The sequence below is a fragment of the Macaca mulatta genome, chromosome 1 (genome assembly GCF_049350105.2).
Source record: "Macaca mulatta isolate MMU2019108-1 chromosome 1, T2T-MMU8v2.0, whole genome shotgun sequence".
Lineage (NCBI taxonomy): Eukaryota > Metazoa > Chordata > Mammalia > Primates > Cercopithecidae > Macaca > Macaca mulatta.
The window spans coordinates 75,173,485-75,192,687 of record NC_133406.1 but is presented as its reverse complement, the minus strand read 5'-3'; the positions used below and the strand labels follow the sequence as shown (position 1 = coordinate 75,192,687).

The following is a 19,203-nucleotide window of genomic DNA, read 5'->3' as shown; positions in this document are numbered from 1 at the left end:
AAGGCTCATAAAAAGCCTTCTCAAACATCGATAAGCGGGCTTTTTCAAAGCTCTAGTGAGAAAGCAGACATGATGATACAAGAAGGAACGTGTCCTGACTCCCTGGCTCATCCCAAATGCAAATCAAACCAATGCAACCTATAGCTTGAATTTACACCACAGCTGCCCCAGTGTGAAAAGCTTGACTTTGCCTTTGAGAAATTCATCCAGCTGCCAAAACCACTTATATTTATCAATACCATTGTCTTTCTCTTTTCTAATTAATCTAGTTATAATTTGTATCTTTTTCATTGCATGCTTTATAAGAAAAAAATAGTAATAAATGAGAAGTGTAAAGAAGAAAATTCCCACAAAATGCCATCACACACAAATCGTTATCATCAGTATTTTGTTGCACAGTCTTCCATGCCTTTCGACCCACACCTATGCATATTCATTGCTTTGGATATTTTAATTTAGTGTACGCACCTATTCTGTGTTTTTTGATATTGTGATTTTAAAAGGTGACCTATATATATGGCATATTTTAAATATTCCAATGACATTTTAAGACAAGCATTTTCTATTTTAGATTATGAATAGTTTGGTTTAAAACTACTGGGTCTGTTTTTTGGGAAACCCTCTCCGTTAATCATTCAGAGTCACATAAAATTCATGCATCCTCTTGCTAGAAAAGTGTGCATACATGTGTTTTGCACATAATTTCAGGAAGTTTCTGGCCTTTCTGAAGGCTACCACCTTGTCTCCTGCATCTCACCTCCTTGCACACTACATTTCTGCCCTGCTGACACTGCTTTGAGGAGCCAGGAGAGTCCTTGACTAGCCAGGTGGCAGCAGGAGTGAAATGAGGCCCTTGAGCTCCTTCAGAAGGCTTCTGACACAGTGGTGCTAAGACGGGAGGGTTCCCTGTCCCCCCTCGCAGGAGGTGTGACAGGGGTGTGACTTGTCTGTTGGTCCACCGTGTGCCCTCAAACCCCTTACGGAGGGGGAACACGCAGATGGGCAGGTATAGGAGCCAGAGGTGAGCACCTTGGGGCTCTGGCCCCACAGTAGCATCTAGGGGTGGGTACTTGTGACTCCCAAAGCCCAAGTGGGCATGGTGTATGTTACAGTGCACTCTTTTAGCTTTGCCATCTACAGACAGCTTAAATGTTAACCAGCTCAGTGCCCTCTTGGTACTCAGGTCCTTATCTGGCACCCAGGAAGAATCAGGTCACACACGGACTTCAGGATGGTGAATGCAGGGGTTTTACTGAGTGGTGGAGGTGGCTCTCAGTGAGATGGATGGGGAGCTGGGAAGGGGATGGAGTGGGAAGATGATCTTCCCATGGAATTTGGCCGTCCAGCGGCTGATCTCCTCTCTGACTATCCCCAAATTCTTCTTGACGTTCAGATGCTCCATCTCTTCTCTCTGCTACACCATTCATTCTTCTGTGCTTCTGCTCTTTTGTCTGTCTTCTCCTTGTCTGCTTCTGGAGCCTGGGGCCTGGGGTTTATATGGGTACAGGATAGGGAGGTGTGACAGGCCAAAGGCAACTTTTGGACACAAAAACAGGAATGCCTGTTCTCATTTAGGACTACAGATTTCCAGGCTTGAGGGTGGGGCCTTTCCCGGGGAACCGCCCTCTTCTACCCAGTATTTCCCTGTCTCCTGTCCATATCAGTGGCTCACTCACACTAGGCACATAGGAAACACAATAAACAGTAGCTCCAGGAGAAGCCACCAATTACCTGTAGCAGGATAAAGCAGACTGGGAAGAAGGAAGTTTGGACTCGAACCCTCTGACTAGAGTGGAAGAGGCACTAACAGGACAGATCCATCTGAAGCAGTGAGAGGAACTACACAGTGGCAGGCAGATCATTCTATCTAAGGGGTAGAGCCTCAGGCTACATGTGGTAGAAGGTTAATCAACATAGAGTCAAGAGTTGCCAACAGGTAGGCACTGAACAGGGATAGGAGCCAGGGGCTGCTGATGCTTGGAGAAGGGTCAGCAGGCAGCATTATAAAGAGCCTCCATCACCAGATTCCATTTCATGGCCAGGAGTTGAGCATCTAGGAGGTCAAGGCAATTACCCAGTTCTGAAAGAACTAAGTTACTGCAAGGTTTGTGGTAAGGTAGGGTAAGTCTAGAATAAAGCTTGGACCCAATTACTGAAACCCAAGTACTGACTTCAGTGCACTGAGCTAAAACTTAAACCACCTCTTGCCAAGGTCAGGTTTGTTCCAAAGAGAAGATAAATGGGATTGAGGCAGAATGTGAAGTCAAATGAGCAAAGCCATCAAGAGAAAAGACCAGAGCCAATAACTGGTCGGGCTATGATCCACAATACCAAATGCAAAGGGTTGCTATGAATGTCCAAAGAGATCATGCACAAAAAGCTGCTTTGAAAGAAAACACCACCATTAAAAACAAGGATTTGGCCTGGTGCGGTGGCCGTAATCCCAGCACTTTGGGAGGCAGAGGTGGACGGATCGCTTGAGGTCAGGAAATCGAGACCAGCCTGGCCAATATGGTGAAACCCCGTCTCTAGTAAAAATGCAAAAGTTAGTAAGGCATGGTGGTGTGCGCCTGTAGTCCCGTGGGGACCGGGGGGTTGGGGGAGGCGTGGCGCTGAGATAGGAGAATCACTTGAACTCAGGAGGCAGAGGTCACAGTGAGCAGCGCCACTGCACTCCAAACTGGGGGACAGTGAGTCTCTGTCTCAAAAAGGGGAGGAAAAAAAGGAAATAAGCTTTTTTATTTTTTTATTTATTTATTTATTTTTTTTTGAGACGCAGTCTTGCTCTGTGGTCCAGGCTGGAGTGCAGAGTGCAGTGGTGTGTGATCTCGGCTCACTGCAAGCTCCGCCTCCCGGGTTCCCGCCATTCTCCTGCCTCAGCCTCCTGAGTAGCTGGGACTACAGGCACCCGCCACCATGCCCGGCTAATTTTTTGTATTTTTAGTAGAGATGGGGTTTCACCGTGTTAGCCAGGATGGTCTCGATCTCCTGACCTTGTGATCCGCCCACCTGGGCCTCCCAAAGTGCTGGGATTACAGGCGTGAGCCACCGCGCCCGGCCAGAAAAACAAGGATTTAATTCAATCCTCCTAATCGTTAAAAAAACATTTATACCTGAAAGTGCTTGATACGTATTGTATTGTGCATTTGGGTACTAGAGGAAAAAAAGCTAGATACTGATGTCTGTCTGTTCAGTTTAATATGTTGAGACATATTGACACCAAATAAAGCGGGGAGGGTAATTTGGATCTAGAAAAGGAAGTTCACACGGGGCTGGGTTTCCCAACCCCCATCCTTCTCTCTGCCATTGGAATGCTCCTCCAGTGACACCACAGACCTGCTTTATTTCTGTGCAGCTGATGCCCTGTCCAGGCTGATATTTTTCTAACTGACAGTGAGTGTTCTTGCCAAGTGCCAGGGCCCATAGTCACGTCTGTTTGTCTCTCTTCTGCAGCTTGTCCAAGGCTGCTTGGGAACACATTTTATCCAGGGGGCAGCTTTAACTAGGCCTAATGCTCTGAAAAGCCTCTGTTTGTAATTGCATACAATGAAGAGACAAGTTCCTATTGTCTTCTCTTTAATATTATGCGTTTGACACTGCCTGCTTCAGTCCTTGTCAGTCCATGTCAAAAGCCAAGTTTTCAGACATGGTGGTTCTCAGTAGAGTTTTTGTTTCTGTTTTTTGTTTTGAGTTTATTGGGTTGTTGTTTTGTTTTTGTTTTGTTTCTACGTTTTTCCCTCCAGATAAGATGTCCAGCTTCCTGCCGCCACCCCATTTAAAAGATAGCTTGCAGCAAACGATGGGGAGAAGCCAAGTGAAGTCTGTTTAAAAAGCAAAATAAAACAAAATAACTTATTTTTGAGTTCTGCTTTTCTAATATTTAATAGGAAAATTTTCAGAAGTAATATATGGGAAACCATGTTTCAAATCGTAAGTGACGGACCTGTAACAGAAAAGCATCGTTTCTTCATCCTTTCCGCTTCAGGATAGGTTGGTTTTGATTTGTCTCCCTTTTTTTCCTCCCCATGCAAATATCCCAGCTAAAACAAATATACTCATCTAGTTGATTGGTGTTTTTCTGACACACCTTACAAAAGGATCTTAATATTGTTCTTTAATAACTTTGGGTCTGTTCCTAGGACGTTGCATTGTCATTCTCAAAACACCACAGAATAAAGAAACAGAAAATGCCAACCATCACCTTGAGTAGTATTCCAAATGTTCTCCTTTGCAAAGACAAATGACTCATTTAGACTGAAGAAACAGGGATGCCTTTGAGACATTCATTGATTTTAAATTAAAAAATAACTGTTATGGTTTACATTAAGAGTGACAACTAAATAACAGAGTAAACCTTACTTAGTGTCATTTGTAGCAACTCCACTGCACCTGTCTGAAAGAAGGGGGGTGTGGGGCAAGCCTAAGTGGGGTAATCTTACTGATCAATAATCCAGATCTCTCAATGCGCTGTAGTAGATAGTCAATTCTTGATAGAATTACTGAAATATACAGCTAGCTGTTTTTCTTATGGCTCAGGTCTTCAGGTTCAGTGCTGCTGAGTTTATTAACTTTATTCTCCTTGAACATTTTTCTCCATTCCTTTATGCAGCTATGTTGGGGGTGGGGGAAGGGAGTTGAATGAAAATGTTATATTTCATTTGCTCTGTGAAGATACCCAAAATGTTTGGTCCAGCAGATGGAAAATAAAAAGGTTTAGAAGAGGGAGTTGGTTGTTCCTGAAGTTTGTTTTTCACTGTCTTTTCACTGTAAATAGGCCTACCTAATAAATTGTAAGAAGTATGAAAAAATAATTATAAAGGCAATATTGACTTGAGAGAGTTATTTTCAAGCAATTAGAATACTCCAATTATATATAACTAGTGCAAGAACAAAGTAAGTAGAAACCAATGGTATTAATAGTCACAGTGAGTGTCTGATATCAGACGCTCAAGTATTTCTTCTGATTATTTCTAAAAATGTGTTTCTTAAGAAACGTGTCCTGGCTAATAACTGTTTTAGCTTAGTTTGAGCTTTAAAAATATCTGAAATCAATAAAACCAGCCTTAGTTCTTTTTAAATTTTTGTGATATTTAATATTTGTACATCCAGGAAGTTTCATTGTGCAGTAACTTGCATCATTCTTTAGTTATTATAACTGAGATGAGGAAGTGTGTGTCTGAACTATGGCAAACATAGTTGGTCTCCTCTCTCTTCAGTCTCAACCCTGTCCAACTCGAGCTCTCTACCAGCACCCATGCACTTGGTCTACTTTCTCTCCTTTTATAAAATCTTTAGTGACTCCACATTGCTGTTAAGTCCAAACACCTTCATGGGGCAAAGGTGGCATGTATGGCCCCATGATCCAGCCCCAGTGCTCTTCTCCATTCATGTTATACAGTCCCTTCTGCAAACACTGCTCTGCAGACATCCTGAACTACTCATAACTCCCTGAACAGAGCAAACTCTTTATCACTCAGGAATTCGTTCAGCAGCAAGTACAGAAAACCTGACCTGCAGTGGCTTAAACTGTAAGAATGTTTATTATGTTTTAACACAGGATGAGAAGCAGCTAGTTCATGAGTTGGTTTTCACAGCTTGATGACAGAAGACCCACACTGCAGAAGTCAGATTCCCACTTTATTCCCTGTTTTCAGAATGGTACCTTCCCCTCCTCTTCAGCTATTTCTGGTATCTGAGTCTATCTGGTATATGCTCTGCAGGAGGTAAACTTTACTGCAGTCTTTTGCTAAGGGGAGATTTCAATAGGGATAAGATATGTGAAAGGATACTTTTTTACAAAAAGGTAATATTATGACTGTCATATGGATATTAAGTGGGTATGTGTTAAAGATTTTATTTAACTCATTAGCTAATGAGGGAACTGGGCAGATGTTATAACCGGTTGAAGGGAGAAGTCAAAGAAGCTCAAGTGTATATAGAGTAACGGACTATTGAAATAATTGTTTAAATGGACCCAAAACTAGCTTTTCCACAGATAGCAGGGTTGTCGTTCCATAGAACAGAATTTATTTCTGTTTCTGTAGTTAAGAAGTACTTCCCGTTGCTTTCGGTTAGCTACAAGGTAGAGTTGTAAAATAGCTTGCATAGAATTAGCATTCAGTGACTGAAACGGTATACTCCTGAAAGCATAGTTTTTCTGTGGAAGCACAGATTTTATCCTACCAAGGAAAAAATGTGTATTTGATGCAGCATATTTAGGATTGTTGTAAGGACTAAGCCTTTACTAGTCGCTAATAAAGTTAGTTATGCCTGCTGCCACTACCACTGTACCTAATTATTTCATCTACACAGATTTATGTTTTATTTCTCCACTCAGACTTTAAATTCTTCCAATAATAAGAGTTGAAAGTTTCATTTCCTTTGTATCTTCCATCTTCTCTTTTCCCCTCTCCCTATTTTCACCACCACTGGAGTCTTATGCTAAGTCCATAATAGATACTGATAAATGTTTGCTGAATAAGTAAAGGAATAACTTTAAATTTGTACAAAAAGAATATGTCTTCCCTGTGACATCATTCTACTTTTAAAAAATGTATATATAATCTTAAAAAGGAGACACAGTCGTAACTAATCATTTTTCTTGGCATCATGAGCCAAGACCATACCTCAAAATCCAATAAAAATGTTAAAGTCATTCATGTCAATAAACATTTGGAGAGCAAAGCAGAGCTAATTTAGTCATTAACAGAATGAATTTTTGAAAGGTTTTTTGAAATATTTTAATAATTGTAATTATTTTGTAACAAACAGTATGCACTCAATAAAAAGGTAAAAGACAACAGACAAATGCTCATTTCCTGGTAAGATACATTGATAAGGTTTTGTGATATATTTTTTTGGCTGCCTATGGCCCTTGGATTACTCAGATCATTAATTATGACTGTACTTTGTGCTTTATAAATAAAATCTATATTTGAAATAACTGGACTCTCCAGCACTAATTTTTCATTATATTTAAACATCTGAGTATATGTGTTTAAATATATATCTTGAGTTTTGAATTTTACCTGAATTAATTTTAGTTAATTTTTCCTTCTTTTTCCCTAATAATCTGTTTATTTTCAAATTAGTTTCTTTAAAACCTCAGGATACTGTCAGATATCTCTCTGTCTTACTAAGAGAACATGTGCTGTCATAAACATGCTTCATTTATTTCTGCTTCATGTTCCCCAGGCCCTATCCCAACCCTACATCAAGGATTATGACACAGGAAATGAACACAGAATCTTTCTATAGCTTGAAAAGTTTGAAGACTTTAAATCCTTTCTTTTTTGTATTCGTCTTGATTTCTAATTGGCCCATTTCTTATTTTTTTTATATAACTTTTCAATTTAGAAGACCAAGATTAGACAGAAGACTAATTGTATAATAGCTTGTTCCAAAAATAGCAGAAGATCCACTTCTCAGTTTTTAAGTATCATGTTTTTAGAAATATAATCCACTATCATGTTAGATGGTTAAATAGCAGTAGACCAGCATTAATGCATTCAAATTATGTTTTCTCACTCAGCTAATAAATAATTAACTGAAGAATTCTAATCATATGAATTATAAGGGAAGCATCACTATTTCCTTCTATTTAAAATGTTTTAAGAGAATTCACTGCTGCATAATATCCTAAAAGAAATTGATCATACTTTTCCTGTAATAGATGTTGTTCTGACAGTAAAGCATTAGTAACCAATTGATAACCTTGCAACAATATTGTGATCTCTTTAGATAATTAATCTTAGCCATTTTCCTGTCAGAAGCAACAGTGCTTGATTTTATGTTGAGCCAGAAAGATTGCCAGTTTTGAAAATTAAAAAGCATTCCTTTTATATTATTCATTCCGGTAACAATTTATGGTGGCGCATTTAGCTGCTGAACGCTTGTCAACAAACGTAATTATGTTTCGATATAAACAAGATTGGTGATTTTACTATGCAGCTCCATCTTTGTTGAGAATGTTTTGATTTAGGTTCAGATGATACAAGCTGTGTATTTATGTGTCATTTTTTTCTTCTTTGTTAATAGTTTTTTCTGATAATTACTCGTAGGCAAACAAGCATGCATTTAGGATCCTTATGCACGGGAGACATCAAACGGAGAAGAAAAGCTGCACCTTTGCCTGGACCTACTACCGCAGGTAAAACAAAAGCAGGGTTAGAGTGGAACACAAATGTAGAGTTCATAAATCATGAAGAATAAAATGTAGACAGTTCTTAATCACTTGCAATGAAGAAGAAGAAGCACAGTTGCAAGAAGCTATTAAAACAAATCATTTGCATGTGGTATCAGGATGTATTGCATGTTCCATTTGTAGATTTTCCAGGTAACCAGTCATTAATGTATATGTTACACCCCTGCTCAAATGCAAGATTTCGTGCAAGATATTAAAAGGATACAAAAACTTCAAAGGCTATATCTTTGGTCTTGTTGTTTCCAACAGTCTTGTTGGAAAATAAGGCATAAATAGATGAAATGACAAATAACCCCAGAAGAGATTAATAGTAATAAATTCAAAAAGTATAGCCGCAGCCCCAAAACACAAGACCCCATGTGGTAGGAGATGGAAACCTAACTGAACGAATGTGACAGTCTGGTTTCTAGTCCCAGCTCTGTAGCAGTCTTAGATTCCTCATTCCTTCTTTAGACAACATTAGCATTAGACTGAGAAAGCTCTCACTTCTACCTCAAAAATCATGTCATTCTAATAATACGCCATTCTAATAATGAGTGTGGTCTTGAGAAAACTACAAGTGCTGATCAGAGGGAAGTCACTGTAGGTCGGAGAGGACAGGAAGCCTTACTTACTGAAAGGGCAAAGACTCGCCTTGTAGTGAAGGTTGTGAATAAAATAGTATGTATTGAAAATCTCATGCAAGAGCAGTGGTAAGGGAGGCACAGATAAAGTCAGTGATAGGAGGAAGCCAAGTAGGCATTAAAATGTGGACACCCACATATAAATAAACAACAGTTAACCATGATGGATTTGTGGTGCAGCAAGCTCTATGAGAAAACGTTTTTCAGTGTAGAAACAGAAAATAATAGCCTTGGCCCTATTGCCTGGGATCTATAACCACACAGATTTATAAATTTTCTCTTAGTTTCATTTGGGCAGCCTTTATAGGAAAAATGATTTTAATTATAGACTATGAAAATAAGATTCATATCAACAGGAGAGTAAACAGTGAAAAGAAAAATATATATAAGTATATGCATGGTTTTGGCGGGGTGGGGTTGCATGGTGAGTTTAAGAGGAAAAAAAGATGTGAAGCTTACACTCTCTTTTTTTTTTTTTTTTTTGTGAGATGGAGTTTCACTCTTGTTGCCCAGGCTGGGATGCAGTGGTACGATCTTGGCTCACTGCAACCTCCGCCTCTTGGGTTCAAGCGATTCTCCTGCCTCAGCATCTCAAGTGGCTGGGATTACGTGCACCTGCCATCACGCCCAGCTAATTTTTGTATTTTTGGTAGAGATGGGGTTTCACCATGTTGGCCAAGCTGGTCTCGAACTCCTGACCTCAGGTGATCTGCCTGCCTCGGCCTCCCAAAGTGCTGGGATTACAGGCGTGAGCCACTGCGTCCAGCCACGTTCTCTACTTAGGGAACCTGTTCCATAGTTAAGCACTAGAAAATTGAAGAATAACTTAAAATTGGAGCACTTCTAATGCAGTTGTTCCGTATAAAGGACTACATTTTAAATTATGCATTTAGATGCATACCTGATCGTCTTCTGGCAGTACTGAATTTTCAAGATTAGGAAACACCTGTGTGTAGAGTGCATTTGTATTTGTGTAGAATCATATTTGCCACTTATTGGGTACCCACTGTGTACCAGAAACTTTATTATTTTATCTTTATAACAACTGTATGAGGGAGATGGTGTTATCATCACCTTACAGAAAATTAAGATGCAAAGAAGTGTTAGGTTAGCTACCTAAGATGACAGAATTGTTGAATGCAAGGGAAAGTTTCAAGCCTAGGTCTGCATAACTCCTAAATCCATGTTCTTTCCATAAAAATGTACTTACAGCCTCTTCGTTAGCATATATATATATATTCTTTATATACATATTACCTATATGTAAAGATTGTCCTATTGCATATGCTGACTTAAGGCATATAGTATGCCTTAAGTTTTATAGATTTATCTAACTATTATATGTAGAAATGCAGAATATTCATGAAATACTTCTAATATATCTCTTCATACATGAACATGTAGCCACATTTTGGATGAAACACATGTCATTAGTCTTGCAATTCAGATCTTTCATAAGGCAAGTATAGGATTCTTTAACATCCCCATTCCGGTTGAATGGTCCCTGAATTTTCTTATCTTTCAGTGATTCAAGCATTAGCAGCAGAAACAGTACAAGAACAATCTTAGGAATGCTACTAAAGCACCTTAGTGGCAGCAATAAGGAAAAGACAATACTGGGGTCACGTCCTAACACTCTGAACATATGTGAAATGAGAAGGAAAATGCATAATGGTTGAGGAGAGGATAATATAATTATTTCTGCAAGGTGATTTTGACATTACAACTCAGTAACATCAGAGGAAATCATTTATATGGCGTATGGGTACAAACATTGAACTTTAGCCTAAAACAGTTTTTTTTATAAGCTTACACCAGCATATTCCAGATTTTATATTTGTGAATTGTTGTGATTCTCTTAATAGCCAGGATTTTGGTATTACTACATTTTAACTTAGAAAATAAAATTCTTAGAAAATTTTAATTACTCAAAAAGTAGTGGAGCAGGAGAATTACATCACTCATTTTCGACCCATTTTTAAAATCTGTGCATAACTGTTTCAAAGAGGAAGAGATTAAGTTTAAAGTCCTCAGTTTTAAATAGAATATCTTTTAATGCTAATGAATCAACTCTACAGTGTAGATTATTATCCAAATTCAAGTAAGAAATGTTTTTGCATAAATACACTTTGATAATGAGGGTGTAAATCCTAGATCATCTTGTCTCTGAAAATTACAGTTTTCAAATTCTGAAAAAGAGTCAGTCACATAATAAAGAGTCAGTTATATTTGTAAACTTCTGAATTTTAGCTAAGGACAATATTCTTGCCCTTTTATAGGCCCTTGCAGAACTCCTGAAAAACACATTGAATTGAGATATATTTTCAGTGTCTTTTGCCTTTAGTCAGCATTAACTCTAAACAGGAAAAATGCAGACGATAACTCTCTTTTATTTGAAATAGAGAGTAAGAGTTAAAAGACCGACAGCTTGCATATTGTTTGATAATCCCCTCTGATTTATATGTGAAATATTATGCAATCAAATAGCAAGTTTAGAAAGGATTTACCAAGAAGTTGTCAGAAAACTATAATTAGACCCTTTAAATCCAAAACCGGGTTTGTATAACAATTTATGACTAAAGACAAATTGTATTCATAATAAATAACACCTTTAATAATAAAAGATTTAAAGCCCCCTATGAAATTAATAACCCAGAATTGATTATGTTTACCTGCTAGTGTATTGAAAATTTTTCTCACCTTCTTTTAGCAATAGCTTTGAAGCATAATTTCAGTCGCTTTAGAAAGCTCTAGACTAACCAGCAGTGTTATCATTTGAACATTTATTAATTGTGACAGGAACACCAAATTTATTTCAGTGCTTTAGCTTATTTACTGCTCTTTCACCTTTGTATTTTGTATTGACAAAGTAAAATGAATATTGATAAGGTTAGATATTGATTTTTTTAATGTATAGCTTGTTCTCTGCCTCATTCAAAGTCACATACTGAAAGATAGTGGATGTTTCAGTAGCAAAGGATGTAGATTTACTATTATAAAATTGAGAACTATCGAAGCAAGAAGGTTTGCCAGCAGAATGCATTTTATAGTTTGAAAAATGTCATCTGTAAAGGTGAAGAAAAGCAGTGAACAAAATAAGAGGAATATTATTAACACTTTTTAAAAAGGCAGTTAGCAATGTTGGTTGTGGTCCGTGTTTTTGGTAGAAGGCATAGCTTATTGAGGATTTAATAGTAAAAAGATTTAAGTTCATTTATTGAGATATTGTGGCTACTATATTTTTTTAAAAATTTGTCCACTATACAGTATGAAATTCAATGTTATCCACAATTAATATTGCCTGTTACTATTTTGCTTTCTATTGAAATAATACCACAGTGAAATATTTATTATAAGGAGTCAGCCTTTTTTCTATATATTTTAAGTATAGAAATGAAATGCCTTTTGAAGTTTAATGTCTTGATATACATATTGCTCTGGGGTAGTTTTTTTTTTTTTTCATGAACATGTGAGTTCTTGGCAAGAGGTTACATTACAGCTTTTTGTGACTTTTCAACTTTTTTCTCCACGTCCTACTGATATTTCAATAGGAAAATAATTTTCATGAATATTTAAGGCAATGAAGGCAGGTTGTAAATAATAATAATGGGTGAAGACTTTTTAAAGGCTCATTTGCAATTAAAAGTCATGCCAAACATAATCAGAAATGTGTGGTGTAACCAAGCTCCTTTTCAAGGTACTAGATTGTAGTTGTCCAAATTTATCTTATCAATAATTATATTTTTATTTCCTGCTATCTCTGGGTCCATATAGCTGCTGTAGATTATTGTAGCTCTTTCAGGATGTTAAAACAGGCAGACTTTTCCAAGGGGATCATTATTAATTTTGAAATCAGGCTCTATCTGAATGAATAATAAAGCCTGGGATATATGCAATCCTTCACCTCTTGACACATACACCACCAGCCCACTCTTCAGTTATGTATTTTAGTAGAATCTTAATAAACAGTTTTCCATTATCATTCAGTACAGGATGGACAGAGTAAGCACACATGTTAGATAGAAAAGATAGAAAAGAATTGCTGTTTCCTGATAAAAGACTAAGTAATGAGAAAACACTTAAACTACCAAACACCTGAAAACACTGAATAAAATTTGAAGCCATCTTTTTACAAAGATAGCTGAGACTACAGGAAAGAAAGGGAAATGTTTAAGACCAAAATGGTCCTGAGCAGCCCCCACACCCACTCATACTACTGGCAAGCTTGAAAACCTAAGGCATGTTCGTTAGTTCCCTCGTGGACGGGACGTCAAGCCTGAGATCTGAGCGTTAAGTCTCCTTATCAAGTCAGAACCTCTAAAAGCTCCATCCTCAGAAATGGGCAGACTGGAAACAAAACTCATCCACAGGCACAGTGGAAGATAAAGAATCTTATTTCTCCCTGGGCTCCAAATAGAAAACTCTCTGAAGATTTGTGACCAAGAGGCTGCCCTCACATGAGTTTCTGGTCTTAAATTACACTAAGCCAAAAATTAACATAAAAACTGGTTTCAGAAGCACATTCGAAGCCACTCTAGAGGTGTAGGCCTTCAACCCAGGCCTCAAAGAAGCACCACAAATAAAAACCTGCCAATGACAATCTCATAAACCAAAACTAAAAAGTTAATTATAAAAACAAATTCAAAAAGGAGAGGAAATAATTGTAGACAAAGAAAAGACAGATGTGGTAAAGAATCGAGTAGAAATTTGAGATTATTTTATTGTGAAAATATCTTAAAAACTACACAAATCACTGAATGGGTTATATGACAGATCAGATATAACTGAAAAGACACTGAATTTTAGGAGAGATCTGAAGCGTGATATCTATGCTACATAAAAGCAGCACAGAGAGATAAAATGATTGAAAATATAAAAGAGGCTGAAGGACTTAAGGACAATGAAGTTCAACCTGTGTCTAATAGAACTTACAGAAGGAAGAGTAGAGAGAGTAAGATGGTGCAATATTTAGGAAAATAAGAATTTTTAGAACGGAAGGAAAACATGAATTTTCATATTCAACAAGTACGAGTCTATATCAAGAAATATTAAATATAAATAAAGTCACATTGTAATAAAACTTCAGAACACCAAAGACAAAGAAAATGACTTAAGAGCAGCCAACGAGAAAAAATATAACCTACGTAAGAATGCAATTGTACTGGTAGCAAACTTAAAAATAGCAGTACAATTGTGAACGTAATAGATAATATTTCTAAAGTGCTAAGACAAAATAACCAAATCAACCTGAGTAACATATCCAGCTAAATTATTACCCAAGAGTGAGGATGAAATAAAGTCATTTCAGATAAAGACTGACCACTACTAAATTTGATACCTCTTGCAGAAGAAAACAGAATCCATTAAAAAAGAATGAAATTCAGGAAGTAATGGTGAGCAAAGAAATTGTTGAGCATGTACTAAAAGCTAAATTAATATTAACTGTATAAAAGTAATAATGATGGAGACAGTGACCATGTAGATGATTAATTTGGATGTATAAAAGTAAGATGGAACTAAAACTCTGGACAATAGTATGTAAAATGTGAGGGAATAAGCGAGATATGCATGTTGACTTTTAAAGGTCATCACTTAAAAGGATAGAAATATTGTATATAGTCTTCAAGATAGTATAAGCAAGCAATAAATTCCAGAAAGGATGAAATAAAAATTCATAGAAAAAGCAAAGTTAATAACATTAAATAATATAGTAAAAATAAATCTAGGTATATTAGTAATCATGATAAATGTAAATGGAGAAACTACATCGGTTAAATTTAGGGATTATAATGGATAAAAGAAGAAACTCACTATATGCTTTTTACCATAAATACAACTAAATATAAGGTTTAATTTAAGTATTAGCCAAAGAAAACTAGAGTAACTGAATTTATAAAAAGCAAAATGAATCTTGAGGTATTTTAGGAGTTAGAATACTCTCTTTAGTCAGATTTGCTATGCTTGTTTAGATTTGTACTTCTACCAGGAGTTAGAAATCTGTGAATAGAATAAAACATTAATTATTTGGGGAAATATGGCAAAAGAAATGATGTAGTAGAAAATGTTTTTTGTTTTTGTTTTTATTTTTTTTTGTTTTTTGATACAGAGTCTCACTCTGTCACCCAGGCTGGAGTGCAGTGGCACTGTCTCGGCTCACTGCAAGCTCCACCCCCTGAGTTCACACCATTCTCCTGCCTCATCCTCCCTAGTAGCTGGGACTGCAGGCGCCCGTCACCACGCCCGGCTAATTTTTTGTACTTTTAGTAGAGACGGGGTTTCACCATGTTAGCCAGGATGGTCTCGATCTCCTGACCTCGTGATCCACCCGCCTCGGCCTCCCAAAGTGCTGGGATTACAGGTGTGAGCCACCATGCCCGGCCATTTTTCTTTTATTATACTTTAAGTTCTGCTGTACCTGTGCACAATGTGCAGGCTTGTTACATAGGTATACACATACCATGGTGGTTTGCTGCACCCATCAACCTGTCAGCTACATTAGGTATTTCTCCTAATGCTATTCCTTCCCTAGTCCCCTACCCCACAAGAGGTCCCAGAATGTGATGGTCCCCTCCCTGTGCCCATATGTTCTCATTGTTCAGCTCCCACTTATAAGTGAGAACATGTGGTGTTTGGTTTTCTGTTCCTGTGTTAGTTTGCTGAGAATGATGGTTTCCAGCTTCATCCAAGTCCCTGCAAAGGACATGAACTCATCCTTTTTTATGGCTGCATAGTATTCCATGGTGTATATGTGCCACATTTTCTTTATCCAGTCTATCATTGATGGGCATTTAGGTTGGTTCCAAGTCTTTGCTATTGTGAACAGTACTGTAACAAACGTACATGTTCATGTATCTTTATAGTAGAATGATTTATAATCCTTTGGATATATACCCAGTAATGGGATGGCTGGGTCAAATTGTATTTCTGGTTCTAGATCCTTGAAGAATCGCCACACTGTACTATCTTCCACAATGGTTGAACTAATTTGCACTCCCACCAACAATGTAAAAGCGTTCCTATTTCTCCACATCCTCTCCAGCATCTGTTGTTTCTTGACTTTTTAATGATCAACATTGTAACTGGCGTGAGAAGATGTCTCATTGTGGTTTCGATTTGCATTTCTCTAATGACCAGTGATGATGAGCTTTTTTTCATATTTGTTGGCCACATAAATGTCTTCTTTTGAGAAGTGTCTGTTCATATCCTTCACCCACTTTTTGATGGGGTTGTTTGACCTTGTCTTGGAAATTTGTTTAAGTTCTTTGTAGATGCTGGATATTAGCCCTTTGTCAGATGGATAGATTGCAAACATTTTCTCCCATTCTGTAGATTGCCTGTTCAGTCTGATGATAGTTTCTTTTCTGTGCAGAAGCTCTTTAGTTTAATTAGATCCTATTTGTCAATTTTGGCTTTTGTTGCCATTGCTTTTGGTGTTTTAGTCATGAAGTTTTTGCCCATGCCTATGTCTTGAATGGTATTGCCTAGGTTTTCTTCTAAGGTATGGTTTTAGGTGTTATGTTTAAGTTTTAATCCATCTTGAGTTAATTTTTGTATAAGATGTAAGAAAGGGGTCCAGTTTCAGTTTTCTGCATATGGCTAGCCTGTTTTCCCAACACCATTTATTAAATAGGAAATCCTTTCCCCATTTTTTGTTTTTGTCAGGTTTGTCAAAGATCAGATGATTGCAGATGTGTGGCATTATTTCTGAGGCCTCTGTTCTGCTCCATTGGTCTATATATCTGTGTTGGTACCAGTACCATGCTGTTTTGGTTACTGGAGCCTTGTAGTCTGGTTTGAAGTCAGGTAGCATGATCCCTCCAGCTTTCTTCTTTTTGCTTAGGATTGTCTTGGATATCTGGGCTTTCTTTTGGTTCCGCATGAACTTTAAAGTAGTTTTTTCCAATTCTGTGAAGAAAATCAATGTTAGCTTGATGGGGATAGCATTGAATCTGTAAATTACTTTGGGCACTGTAGCCATTTTCACAATATTGATTCTTCCTATCCATGAGCATGGAATGTTTTTCCATTTGTTTGTGTCCTCTCTTATATCCTTGAGCAGTGGTTTGTAGCTCTCCTTGAAGAGGTCCTTCACATCCCCTGTAAGCTGTATTCCTCAGTATTTTATTCTCTTTGTAGCAATTGTGAATGGCAATTCATTCATGATTTGACTCTCTGTTTGTCTATTATTGATGTATAGGAATGCTTGTGATTTTTGAACATTGATTTTGTATCCTGAGACTTTGCTGAAGTTTCTTACCAGCTTAAGGAGATTCGGGGCTGAGACAGTGGGGTTTTCTAAATATACAATCATGTCTTCTGCAAACAGAGACAATTTGACTTCCTGTCTTCCTATTTGAATACACTTATTTCTTTGTCTTGCCTGATTGCCCTGGCCAGAACGTCCAGTACTATGTTGAACAGGAGTGGTGAGAGAGGGCATCCTTGTCTTGTGCCGGTTTTCAAAGGGAATGCTTCCAGCTTTTGCTCATTCAGTATGATATTGACTGTGGGTTTGTCATAAATAGCTCTTATTATTTTAAGATACATTTCATCAATACCTAGTTTATTGACAGTTTTTAGCATGTGTTGAATTTTATCAAAGGCCTTTTTTGTGTCTATTGAAATAATCATGTGGTTTTTGTCAGTGGTTCTGTTTATGTGATGGATTATGTTTATTGATTTGAGTATGTTGAACCAGCCTTGCATTCCAGGGATGAAGCCGACTTGATCATGTTGGATAAACTTTTTGATGTGCTGCTGGATTCAGTTTGCCAGTATTTTATTGAGGATTTTCACATCAATGTTCATCAGGGATATTAGCCTGAATTTTGTTGTTGTTGTTGTGTCTCTGCCAAGTTTTGGTATCAGGATGACGCTGGCCTCATAAAATGAGTCCGGGAAGAGTCCCTCTTTTTCAGTTGTTTAGAATAGTTTCAGAAGGAATGGTACCAGCTCCTCTTTGTACCTCTGGTAGAATTTGACTGTGAATCCATCTGGTCCTGGGCTTTTTTTGGTTGGTAGGCTATTAATTGCTGCCTCAGTGTCAGAACTTGTTATTGGTCTATTCAGGGATTCGACTTCTTCCTGGTTTAGTCTTGGGAGGGTGTATGTGTCCAGGAATTTATCCATTTCTTCTAGATTTTCTAGTTTATTTGCATAGAGGTGTCTATACTATTCTCTGATGGTATTTTGTATATCTGTGGGATCAGTGGTGATATCCCCTTTATCATTTTTTTATTGTGTCTATTTGATTCTTTTCTCTTCTTCATTAGTCTGACTAGCAGTCTATCTATTTTGTTAATCTTTTCAAACAACCAGCCCCTGGATTCATTGATTTTTTTTGAAGGATTTTTTCATATCTCTCTCTCCTTCAGTTCTGCTCTAATCTTAATTATTTCTTGTCTTCTGCTAGCTTTTGCATTTGTTTGCCCTTGCTTCTCTAGTTCTTTTAATTGTGATGTTAGGGTGCCAATTTTAGATCTTTCCCACTTTCTCTTTTGTGCATTTAGTGCTATCAATTTCCCTCTAAACAGCTTTAGCTATGTCCCAGAGATTCTGGTACATTGTGTCTTTGTTCTCATTGGTTTCAAATAACTTATTTATTTCTGCCTTAATTTCCTTATTTACCCAGTAGTCATTCAGGAACAGGTTGTTCAGTTTCCATGGAGTTGTGTGGTTTTGAGTGAGTCTCTTAATCCTGAGTTCTAATTTGATTGCACTTTGGTCTGAGAGACTGTTTGTTATAATTTCCATTCTTTTGCATTTGCTGAGGAGTGTTGTACTTTCAATTATGTGGTCAATTTTAGAATAAGTGCGATTTGGTGCTGCGCAGAATGAATATTTTGTTGATTTGCAGTGGAGAATTCTGTAGACGTCTGTTAGGTCTGCTTGGACCAGAGCTGAGTTCAAGTTCTGAATATCCTTGTTAATTTTCTGTCTCATTGCTCTAATATTGACAGCGGGGTTTTAAAGTCTCCCACTATTATTATGTGGAAGTCTAAGTCTCTTTTGTAGGTCTCTAAGAACTTGTTTTATGAATCTGGCAGTGAGAAGACAGGTGTTGGCCTGTCTTACTAGGTTGGGGAAGTTCTCCTGGATAATATCCTGAAGAGTATTTTCCAACTTGGTTCCATTCGCCCCATCACTTTCAGATACACGTATCAACCATAGGTTTGGTCTTTTCACATAATCCCGTATTTCTTGGAGGCTTTGTTCATTCCTTTTCATTATTTTTTTCTCTAATCTTGTCTTCATGCTTTATTTCATTTAGTAGATCTTCAATCTCTGATATCCTTTCTTCCGCTTGATCAATGTAGCTATTGATCCTTGTGTATGCTTCACGAAGTTCTCGTGCTGTGTTTTTCAGCTCGATCAGGC

The 19,203-nt window shown here is 37.5% G+C and overlaps 1 protein-coding gene across 4 annotated transcripts in view; it reads left to right on the top strand.

Annotated features, from left to right (window-relative positions):
* Positions 1-19,203, top strand: part of GPATCH2 (G-patch domain containing 2) — a 203,159-nt gene that overhangs the window by 171,712 nt on the left and 12,244 nt on the right. For all 4 annotated transcript variants that reach the window (XR_013412258.1, XR_013412260.1, XR_013412259.1 and 1 more), the window contains one exon: positions 8,061-8,149. Coding sequence is in view for 1 of the 4 variants with exons in the window: in XM_015116123.3 (XP_014971609.1) it covers positions 8,061-8,149 (89 nt within the window). In the remaining 3 variants the exon portion in view is untranslated. The remainder of the gene's footprint in view (positions 1-8,060; positions 8,150-19,203) is intronic.